This window comes from Macrotis lagotis, chromosome 2, assembly GCF_037893015.1.
Source record: "Macrotis lagotis isolate mMagLag1 chromosome 2, bilby.v1.9.chrom.fasta, whole genome shotgun sequence".
NCBI classification, from domain to species: Eukaryota; Metazoa; Chordata; class Mammalia; order Peramelemorphia; family Peramelidae; genus Macrotis; species Macrotis lagotis.
In genome coordinates, this window is record NC_133659.1 from 328847825 (window position 1) to 328859292 (window position 11468).

Below are 11468 nucleotides of genomic sequence, written 5' to 3' on the forward strand. Positions count from 1 at the left end.
TATATCTATTTATGTTTATATCTTACTCTTTTTTCTTTTTACAAAACAACATCAGAGGAGAAAATGTGGCAAATAGGTCAGGCACAGGGTCACAGAGCCTCTGTGGCAGGAGCACAGGTACCAGATGAGGATAAAAATTTCACAGTCAAAACAGGGTGACCCCACTATTAATTAATTTTGATGAAATAGGTTCCTCTCCAAACTCCTCTAGAGGTGGCCACAATAGGGGCCTAGATTGGGGTGGGCTTAGTGGTAGTGATGGGGGGGGTAGGGCAAGAACCCCTCCAAAACCCCACTCCCAGTCAGCGGCAACACCACTTCCCCAAGGACCAGTCCTTTGGAGTCGGACAATTGGGAAATGATCTTGGTTCCCAAGTCTGGAGATGAAGAACCCTTCCTCAGAAGGACACAGAATGGGCCAATAAGGGCTAGACAGGTGAGCTGGAAAGGACTAGAGTTCTTCTAGGAGGAGCCCAGGGGAAAACACAAGCAGCCTAGCTCAGCAGCCAATCAGCTTCTTGAGGAAAGCCTCCAGCTGGTCTTCATCTTTGATGCCCACAAACTTGTCCACCACATCCCCATTCTTGATGGCCAGCACAGTTGGCACAGCAGAAACCTGGAAGGGGTAGGAGCAAGAGGGAATAAAGATGACATTATTTCTAGGCCAGAGAACACCTACTGAATCCTAGTCTGGAGGGCAGAGTGCTGGGGATCTCTAGGACAGTAAAGTTCAAGGCCACCCCTGGGGCCAGAGTAAAATGAAGTCCCTTCCTTTGAGAAGTACCACAGGGGCAAAAACATCCCAGAGCTCTGGGGTTCCCCCAATGGAAAATTTCTTTCCATTCAAGCTCCCAGTATTTACCCATCTCCCTGAAAAACCACATCCTGACTCATCACCCAGTGGTTTGGCCAAAGGCATAGCAGAGATGAAAATAACCACTACTACAAAAAATAGCTGCAAGATGGGAGACTGGGAAGAGAGAATGCAGATGGGGCAGAAAGACCTTGGTGCAGTGCTTGCTGTTCTAGACGCAGAGAGAGTGATGTGTGCACTGACTGACAACTGGCACAACTTGTTATTGTGAAGGAAAATGGAGCCACTAGAATTCAAAGTTGGCTGAGGAATGCTTGGAAAAGTTTTTCCACATCCTGGGCATTAGAGGAGGAAGGAAAAGAAAGGTTCAGCTATGCTCTTTGGGAATGGAGAGGAAAGATGATACAGAAGCGACTTTGAAGAGGTGGCCCAGGTGACCAGGCAAGGCCCCTTGGTGAAGGTCCCTGCACCTCCCTGAGATATGGCTGACTTCTCTTTAGGACTAAGGAGCCAACACCCCCCAAGCCCTGTCATGGTGAAGAGCTATGCTCACAAGCTATTATCATGATTACTGTTAGATCCATAGACCAAGGCAAACATCTCCTGAGTACAAAGCAAGCATCAGACAGTAATGCGGCCCTTCCAAATCCTCCCTTAGTGGTTTTTCATCTTTGGGGTGTCCTGGGTCCTTAAGCTCAGTCTGGGAAGAAGACTGTAGAGCCCTGCACTGAACCCTGATTTTAGGGGCCCAAATTAAAATAAAGAAGTATCCCCAGGTCAAGAACTAAACTGAGTGGAAAGGGCCTATGAGGATTTTATTGTACATAGCCGTGTCCAGCACAATGCCTCTCTCACAGTAGGCATTTTAAAGTTTGCCGAATGAAAAAGGCTCTGGGGTCCCTTCATTAAGGCTGCCATAGCCCAAGAGTGTGGCCTCCTCTCAGGCAGCTGAAGAACATGCCAAAGTCAAGCCTCATTACAGTCACCCCTTGATCCCGATCCAACCCAGTAACTGATGGATTGCCACTCCCCCCAACAAACCTGGCCCCGCCCAATCCCTAGCAATCCCCACCAAGGAAAAGCCTGGAGGGCAGTGAGCATTTTTCAAACAATGCACTTCAGGGGCAGGAGCATATTCCTTCCAGAGGGATGATCTTGGCCAGCCCAGAGGAGCCCCAAACTGAACAACAGTAACCTGGGGGGGGGGGGGAGAAATAAGGGAACAGGCCTCTCAGCTGGATCCTGGTACCCTTATTCATCTCACTGTCCTTTTCCTAGTTTTAATCAAGGTGGGTCTGGCTGGTAAAGCTTTCTGCCTGTCTATTCTCTGAAGCCCCCTGAAGATCCATGACTTTGTATGTGAGGTAGTGAGACTTCCGGAGCAGGGATCACCCAGCAGAGGTGGAGGGTACAACTGAACCTCCCCTTGGCACCTTCTGTTGAACCCCTTATACACAGCCAACTCTGCTCCGTGCATATAAACTGAAAGCAATTGAAAAATGCAGAGGCGGTGGCAGAGCCTAGCCAAGTCTCCCACGAGGGAGGAGTCAGGAGCTATGGGGGAACACAAAAGCTGAGCTGCCAGTGGCCCCGGGTTGTTGTCTCCATTCTAGGCTTCATGGAGCTCTCCTAAGCACATGACTGGGTGGGTGGGCACTTCAAGGGCCAAGAAGCCTGCACGTGCCCCACCCCTCTTCCCTGCACGACTGATGACCAAAAAAGGAGGCAGATGCTGCTCCAGGGAGGTGTGTGTGTGGCAGCTTGTGGTCAGGCGGCCGGGCCTTGATGGTTGCTCTCGGGTGCCCTCAAGTGGTCATCTGAGGCAGCTGATGACAACATCCGCAACAAGTTTTCAAGGATTTCCTGGAGCAGGGACCACAAGGGCTGAAGACCATCAAGAGTGCCTCCGTGTAAAAAACCAAAACAAAAAAAGGAGTGCCTTCAAGGAGATGCTCTGATTGACAGTGAGACATCCGAGGTTGCAGAAGACGACCATGTTCTCTGTAAATAAGGCAGGACTAGAGGGCAGAAGCTGGGGCCTGGGATAGCCCCACCACTTGGCCCTTACACTATCTTCTTTGAGGAGGTTTGAGTACCTGGAGTTAAGATTTTGTGTTCTACGGCCAGAGGAACATGGGCCTGGTCTTTGGAAGGAACCACTTGGTCCCACCTCCTCATTGCTTAGCTTGGGAACCTGAGGCCTCCCTTGGCCAAGGCCCCACAGCCAGAAACCAGTGTAAGTGGAATTCAAATTCAGGTCTTCCTGCTTCTAAGTCGAGGGTTCTTCTCATCTGGGATTCTCTGTTCTAAGGGTCCTTGAGGCACTAACACCGTGCCACTGCCCCACTTACTGAGTAGAAACAAATCAATCAATCCAGCCTGTCCCTTGGTGGGAAAGCTAGCGACTGAGATGCCAGATGGGGGGCTCCCTGGACACCCAGGTCACTCCAGACAGACCAAGGCCTGGCTAAGGGCAGAGAACAGAAAGCTTGCCTGAGCCTCAGGTTCCTCATCCAAACAATCAAGATAATTCTTAGACTGCCTACTGCCCAGAGTCACGGCGCATCATGGGACAGCCTATTTGCTCTACAAACTATTAAAGGGATGACATTTCAGCCTATTACTGGATGCTTTCTCATTAATGAGTCTTCCCTCAGACCAGGTTCCCAGGCTTGCAGGGTTCATCCACCCATCCCAAACCTAGAACCAAAGAAGCACCAGAGAACAGAGTTGATGTTTGACTGAAAGGTTTGAATCAACCTGGGGTCCCAGTTGGGTCATGAGGATGGAACCCAAAGAAAGGCCCCCTTCCTTTCCAAATGAAAGGCTCCAGGCATGTTATCCACATTCCTGTAACAGGAGCCTCTTATGAGGCCAGTCACTTGCCCTCTCTTCCTGGGCCTTTCAACAGCTGCAGCTGCAGCCCCTCCCTCCACCTATCAGCCTCAGAAGAAAGGAAGAGGAAGAGAGAGAGACAAGAGACAAGAGACAGAGACATAATGGTGCAATGGGGAAGAGTCCTGGACTTGAAGCAGTAAGAGAGGCCTGGAATCGAGCTTTGATGATTAACCCTGGGAAGTCCCTCACATTCCTGAGCCTTCAAGTTCCCGCTTTCAGAAAATGGGTCCAATTCTTGTGCTATTTCCTTCCCAAGATTGTGAGTGCATGTGGGCTACAGGTAGATGTGCCTTTCACACGGAGGAGCTGAGGCTTTCTCTGGTCACAATACAAACTTCAGGAGCCAGCAAGGTACTCTGGCCTAGTGGGGGAAGTGCCCCAACACCCTCCAAGCCTCAAAACCACAGCTGAGTCACTAACCTAGTGAAGTTATCCACCTAGTTATCTAGCTTGTCCACCCAGTGCCCCCTACACAGATGTCACAAGTCCTGGACACACACAAAAGGGGATGATGATCTCGATAAGAAAACAAGGTTGGGTTCTGGATCAACCCTGTGAAGCCTCTCCTGGGGAGTTAATGTCTATCAGGAGAGAAGAAGGCTTTGAAGAGCTCAAAACTAGAAGGTGAAGAAGACTTAGGAATGATCGGGTCCTTATTCTGCCCCCGACCCCAGGCTCTTGCCACCCTATCGTGAGTTGGTCAGCAATCAGAACAAAGTTCTGGAAAGCTGGGTAAGGTGATTTTAACAACTCCAAAACCAAGGGAGGTGGGGGGCAGAGGGCAAAGGGCAGGACAACAGGAATAACAAAGAGAAAAAGAGTTGTTTATCCACAGAAAACCTGAGAAGAGGACTGGTTCTGGAAGGAAGAAATACTTGAGGGATGTGGCCTATGAGGAATCAGGACAGCCCAGAGCCTGAGGGGCGAGCTGAAACATAAGGCAAAGAATGTACACACATTCCAAAGCTCTGAGGGGGTCTCCCTCCCCCCTACTCTCCCCTGGGGAATCTGCTGAGGATTGTGAAATCTGAAGTTGGGCAGCTGGCCAGGAGTACAGCCATTGATTGGGGCAGGAGTGGAAGCTTTGGTCTCAGAACAAACAAATGTGACTGAGGTGGGAGGATTACTGAGGATACGGGGAAGAGAGGGAATCTAGCAGAGCTGAAGGAAATGTGTCTAAATCCCAGAAGTTAAAGAACTCTGTTTAACATGCTAATCACAACTCTCAGCATGGCTGCAAGGGGCAGGACCCAAGGGCAAAGTTATGGGTGGTCCACTTTGGCTCGATAGGCCTAAGACCCAGAACTCTAGTCTAAAAGGTTTTTAAGAAGAGTCCATGAGAATTTGGAGAAGCTGGGCTGACCAAGTGTCAGAGAAATGGGGCAACAGACAAAGTCAATCGGGAAGCCAGGAAGATCTGGACTCTCCTCAGGCACATGGTTTAACCTCTAAATTTGACTATCCATCTCAGAGAAGGTGCCAATCTCTCCTGGCAGCAGGCACTTGCTTATGCAAGGCTTCTCTATGTTGATAAAATACCTTTCTCTATGTTGATGAAATACCTCTCTTGCCCAAATTAATGTGATTTTTTTGCAAGCTTTGGGTCCATTAGCCGGGATTCCAAAAGAACTAGCAGGCAGGAGGAAGATGGCCTGGAGGAAAGGAATCAAGAAAGATCCTTTTTGTAGAATGTGGGATCTCAGGCATCTGCTTGGCTGAAGTTGGGTGACTCAGATTCAGGTCTCCCCACTATCCCTCTGCAGCCCATGGGAAACAAGAGTCTATCCCAGGGTGGCTTCCCCAGGACTCTGGGGATCCTGATGAGCTCCCTGGCTGTGCAGGGGGACATTTAGGGAGATCTGACTCTAGGGACCAATGGATGTTCTTTACAAAATGATACAAGATTTTGGTCAGAGAAGCAGTAAGAACAGTAAGTGGTGTGTGTCCTCTTTATCCCAACTCTTCCAAAGAACCCCTAAAACATTTCAGAAGGGCATCCTCCAGAGGGAAGATCATGAGAAAGGGATGTGTCAAAGGACCACAGATTTAGAGCTGTTGGAGACCCCAGAGACCATCTCATCCACTCCTTCCCTTCTCAGAGCAGTTTTGAGGTTTGAAAAGGGGGTCATGGTCAAGAAAGGTTGACATGGCAGCCCTGATGCAAAACAACAATACTGGGAACATCAAAAACCATGTCTCGTATTTCTCTTCAGGGTAGAGATAGAGGGGCAGGAGGATGGAGAGTACCCAACCCCATCCTGTGGTTCAGGGGACCAGGAGGGTCCCAGGGGCTGAGGGCTCTGTATCCCTGAGTTCCAGGGTCTCTGTTGCCACCCACGTCATACCTCATACTCAATGGCGAGGTCTGTGTTGTCGTCTATGTCCACTTTGGCCATCAGCACCTTCCCCTCCTGCTTTGCCACCATTTTCTCTAACCGGGGCCCCAAGATCTTGCAAGGGCCACACCACCTCAAAAAAGGGAGGAAAGGAAGCATCTCTGTCAGACATGGCTTGTTTCACTCCTCTGCTTTTGTTGTTCCAAGGGAACAGGGGCAGGTAAGTTTATTGGGATGTGATGGGGATGATAAATAAATTATTCATAAAACTTTAAAGAAAGATATCTGATGTGAGATAAGGAACATGGAGCAGTTCAAGTCTCAGCTTCAAAAAATTTTCAGTGAATCTCCACTCAAATATATCTTCCTCGACAAGAGAACGTTTGCCTTCCTGGGAAGCTGTGAACTCTGGTTGAATATTACCAGGAAAGACATCTGGGCCAAATGTTGGACAACACAGCCTTCTGACTTCACCTTCCTCGGTTTACATCAAACCCCAAGAGAGAGGCTGGGTTCAGTCAGAGAGCCCTAAGGCAGCATAAGATGCATAGAAAAGGAACATATGTTGTTGTCCAGAAGCTTTAAATTTAGTGTCCCTGATGGGGACCTCCAGTGGCAGAAGAAGAAGGGTGAGGGCCAAGTCCTGTTACCAAACTCAACCCCATCTACTGCCCTACCAGCAGGGTGAAAAAATCCCTTGGATTCAGGAACTTCAATCAAAGAACCAGGAAGTATTATCTTCTTGGATAAATGAGTCAATGAACAAAATAGAAAGAGAACAACCAAGATTAAGAACTCTGACAGTTCTAAATTGTCAGCACTTCTGATTCTCACATTTTACCTGACTCAGGGGACTGGGGATGGGTGGGAAGGGGGTGTCTATTGAACTCCCCTCTTATTGTTTGCCACCAGGTCAATACTGTGGGTCCAAGGACCACAAAGAAATTAGGCCAGGCTTAAATGGGAGACTGTGGGTGCTTTAAACTTAAAAAACCCCAAGCAAACATAAGACCAACATCATGCCAATCATTGGCAAGGCATTGCTCAACTTTCATAGGTCCTTCCCAGTTTTGGAAAGTGACAATTTATAAGTATGAAAGGCTTGTCTGCAAGGTTATTGAACTGTTTAGAGACCCAGAAGGCTAAATACTGCCCTCTAATGGTACTTTGGACACACTTTTTTTCCCCCAAGACAAAATTGTCCTTTATTACTAAGTTTAAACACCAAACACTTTTCACACAAAACTTTCCCCATAAAAAAGGACTGCAAATGAAAACACGAATCCAATTACACACTACTGCTATCTCTAATTCTGTACCTCCAATTCAAGGCCATTCTCCTTCAAGTTGCTAGTTGAATTTTTGTTTGAATTTAAAATGTTACAATAGCCTTGTGCAGAATTATTATTATTATTACATTATTTTTGGTCTTGACCCTTTCTTTTTGTTAAGGTTTTTTATTTTTATTTTTTTTAGATTTTTGCAAGGCAATGGGGTTAAGTGGCTTGCCCAAGGCCACAGGGCTAGGTAATTATTAAGTGTCTGAGGTTGGGTTTGAACCTAGGTACTCCTGACTCCAAGGCTCTATTCACTGTGCCACCTAGCTGCCCTAAGGTATTTTTTTTCCCAAGGCAATGGGGTTAAGTGGCTTGTCCAAGGCCACTGGCTAGGTAATTATTAAGTGTCTGAGGTTGCATTTGAACTCAGGTCCTTCTGACTCCAGGGCTGGTGCTCTATCCACTGCACCACCCAGCTGCCCCCCCTTGACCCTTTCTATTTCCAAATGGAAAACAAAAAGGACCTGGGTGGGGTGGAGTTGTAAAATGATCAAAATTAATCCGCAGACTAAGCATGTCTAAAAATCATGGGCTACTTTTTCCATCTTGTAAACACACTTTTTGAAAAATTAATTTATTCATACTCAAATATATATATATATATATATATATATATATATATATATATATATATATATATATATTTAGTTTTTGCAAGGCAATGGGGGTTAAGTGGCTTGCCCAAAGCCACACAGCTAGGTCATTATTATGTGTCTGAGGCCGCATTTGAACTCAGGTCCTCCTGACTCCAGGGCTGGTGCTCTATCCACTACACCACCTAGCTGCCCCCTCAAATATAATTTTGAGAGGTTATTTCAGAGGTGGAGGGCCTTGGGAAAGTGAACTCAGAACTTACAAGTCCTACCTTCTGCAAACACCCTATACTCACTGTGCATGAAAATCCACAACTACCGGCGTCTCACTGTTGACAACCCTGTCCAGGAAGTCGGGTCCATCCTGGACGTTAAATGTCACTTTACAGATCTTGGTGGTGGAGAATGTCCGGACCAAATCAGAGACAGCAGTGGGTCTACCCGGGCTGCCCTGGGCGAGGGGCACCCAGCGACACGGAGGGAGCTTCCTGGAGAAGACAGGGACCAAGAATCTCCTGAGGAACATTCGCTGCGCCATCTACAAGGGGAAAAAAAGAGAGTTTGGAGATGGGTGAAGGCAGTCAACTGGGGCAGAAACAAGACTGCCGAGGACGAAGGGGAAGAGTGAGGAAACCTATTGAAGGGCCCGAATCCAAGGCAGGCAGGGGATGGGGGACCAGAGAGAAAGGAAAGATGGGGGGATAAGCAGAAGGGAGAGCAGAGGAGGAGGGGGTGGTGTCATCTTGGGCACACTTTGTCCGTCTGTCAAACGAGGGGGTCCGAATAGGAGGTCCTGGGAGAGTGGCTACTATGCACCGGGCCATGACAGAGGCGGCATCACGGGGCAACTTGTTAGGTTTCTGCCGGGCCGTGGGGCTCAGTGACTTGCCCAAGGCCACACGGCTAGGTCATTATGAAGGGTCTGAGGCCGGATCTGAACCCAGGTCCTCCTGCCTGCAGGGCCGGTGCCACCGGGCCCCCCACCCCGGACAACTCCAGCAGAAGGGGGCAGGGGTCTGAGGGCCGAGGACCCCGGGGGGAGCCCGGCGGCCTTTAAGCGGCCTGGAGGGGCGACCCCCGCCCCGGGGTGGGGGAGGGGAGGAGGGCGAGGGCGGGGGTCCGGGCCCGGGGCCCCCAGACAGCGGGGCAGGGTGCGGCCCCGCGGGCCGGGCGCCTCCTACCTCCCTGCGGCGCGAGCGCGGCCCCGGCCCCGGCCCCGCTCCTCCGGCGCCTCCTCGCCCCCGCCCCAGGCCCGGCCCGCTCCGGCCCTGCCCGCCCCTCAAGGGCACCGCGAGCGTCACTTCCGCTTCGGGGTCGCGGCGGCGTCACGTCCGGCAGCCCCGCCCGGCCTCCGAGGAGGGAGGGGCGGGTCCCGGAGGCGCGTGCGCACGGCGCGGCGCATGCGCACGGCGCGGGCTCGCTGGCCGTGGGGGCCGGGCGTGGGTGGCGCGGGGCCTTGTGGGGGCCCCGGGCCCGGCGCGCCCTCCCGAGCCTTAGTTTCCGACGGCAGATTGGAAAACAAATCATGTTATTAAGGAAAAAATGTAGAAGTTGGGGACTCACCGGAGCCCCCCGCCCCGCCCCCGCCAACGAGGCCCCAAAGGCACCGCCGCCGGTAGGCATGGATTAAGCGCCTACTGCATACCAGGGCCAAGCTGTGGCAGCACAGAGGCGGCCCCCAGAGCGCTCCCCATCTAATTAATGGGGGGACAAGCAGAGAAATATGTCAGCGTATTAAATAGGATGTAAGAGAGCAGCAGGGGAGGACTCGGGGGTCGCAGGGCACACACCCAGGCGGCCTCCTTCCATCTCAGCTCCAGTCCCACCTTCTGCAGGAGGCCCTTCTTGATCTCCAGGCTTTTCAGCCTGGGCTCTGTGACCTTTTTTTTAGGTTTTTGCAAGAAAATGGGGTTAAGCGACTTGCCCAAGGCCACTAGGCAATTATTACGTCAATTTATTTTCAAGGCATATAGTTGCAGGACAAACAAGGCATCCAAGGGCCTTCAGTAGACACAAGAACCAGATTTTTACACATTAAAAGCAAACAACAAACAAGATACAAAACAGTGCGTGGCTTGGGTAATGAGATTGCTTTTTGATGGAAAGATCAGAGACTTTCTAAATTGGGAGGGGGAGAGAGGGAGAGCAGTTGAGATTTCCAGAAATCTGTTGATTTTCAGAAAAACAACAAAATGGAGTCATTTGGTTCTCCCACAACCCCTCCACTCCTCACATGTGAAGTGGACAGAAAGATACTGGGAGTTCCTCCTTCCCAAAATGGTAGAGAGGGTCAGGTGAGATCAGAAGAGAAGAGGGTGGTATTTCTGACTTTTTTGTTTCCAAGGCCATGGGGTTGAGACTTGCCCAAGATCACACAGGTGGTTATTATGAAGTGGAAGCATATTTGAACTCAGGGCCTCCTGACTCCAGGTCTGGTGCTGGTACACAAGTGCCGACTCCTATGTCTCGTAGGATTATAGATTTTGGTTTAGAGGAGATCATAGGCTTACAGCTAGCAGGGATACAAGAGGTCATCTTGGGCCAATTTGTTTTTGTGCAAAACAGGTAATAGAGGTCCAGATGGGCAAAGGTTCCACTGCTGTTCAAACAGTAGCAGAGCTGGAATAAACACAGGTTCTCTGACAGCCTAAATCCAATGTATTTTCAAATATTTGGAGAACTGTCACATGGAAGAAGGATTAAGAATCCTGCTTGATGCCTATGTGTGTGTGTATTTGTAGTTGATAAGCTCCTAGAGGGCAGGGACTATCTAATCTTTGTTTTTTTTTATTCTATATGACTTAATTGGCCAAGCCCCTCTTAAGCCATTTGGGTCCCGATTGCCTCAGAGTGAATGTAATACTGTTTCTATTGCGCCAGATTGGGGTTTTTTGGACTAAAAGAGGTCATATTTTGCCTCATTTCTTTCTTACCAACTGTATTCCAGGGCCACCTCCACTGGACATGGATGTTTCCAGAGGAGAAAGCAAGGTTGGTGCCCTTGCACAGTCCTTCCTCACTTAAATCCTCTTCGCTTGGAAGTCATGATATCACCTCCCTGATGCAAGGTCCTTTTAGAGACCGAGAACAAACAACAAAAAACCAACAACTTCATTATTTGACATAGTTTCATTGATTGACTTCAGAGGTAGGCCTAGGGATAATGGGAGTGAGGAGGTACAATAGGGAGAGAGAGAGAGGCTAGTTTTGGCTATGCAATTCCAATCCCCAAACTCTTGATATGGGACTTTCTCCTCATTGGTGGAGATCAGCTCTGCTCCATCTTCCCTCAGGGATAGCATCAATTTCCACCAATGAGGAGATAGTCTAGAGTTACATTCAGATGAAAGGAAAAGCTTCCTAACATTTAGAGATGTCCCAAAGAAGGATGCATTGCTTTGGGACATAATGAGTTATTTCCAGCAAAGGCTGAATGATGTTGTAAAGGGGATTTCCTATTTAAGGTAAATGTAAATGTTGAAGTTATTTG

The 11468-nt window shown here is 49.4% G+C and overlaps 1 protein-coding gene across 1 annotated transcript; it reads right to left on the reverse strand.

The window, feature by feature from the left end:
• On the reverse strand, positions 1-9245 carry TXN2 (thioredoxin 2). Its single transcript, XM_074226834.1, has 4 exons — positions 9160-9245; positions 8275-8516; positions 6058-6181; positions 1-616 (listed from the first exon to the last, which is right to left on the reverse strand). Exons 2-4 carry the CDS (start codon positions 8514-8516, stop codon positions 500-502), a joined length of 483 nt encoding a protein of 160 aa, XP_074082935.1. The 5' UTR covers positions 9160-9245; the 3' UTR covers positions 1-499.
• Between the last annotated feature and the right edge of the window lie 2223 nt (positions 9246-11468).

Bases quoted from the DNA above. Each gene is read 5' to 3' on its own strand.
- TXN2 (XM_074226834.1), bottom strand. From the start codon at position 8,516: ATGGCGCAGCGAATGTTCCTCAGGAGATTCTTGGTCCCTGTCTTCTCC. The intron at 6,182-8,274 runs GTGAGTATAGGG...CCCTTTTTTGAG, and splicing joins GTTGTGGATTTTCATGCACA to GTGGTGTGGCCCTTGCAAGA. The intron at 617-6,057 runs GTATGACGTGGG...TACCCCTTCCAG, and splicing joins ACCTCGCCATTGAGTATGAG to GTTTCTGCTGTGCCAACTGT.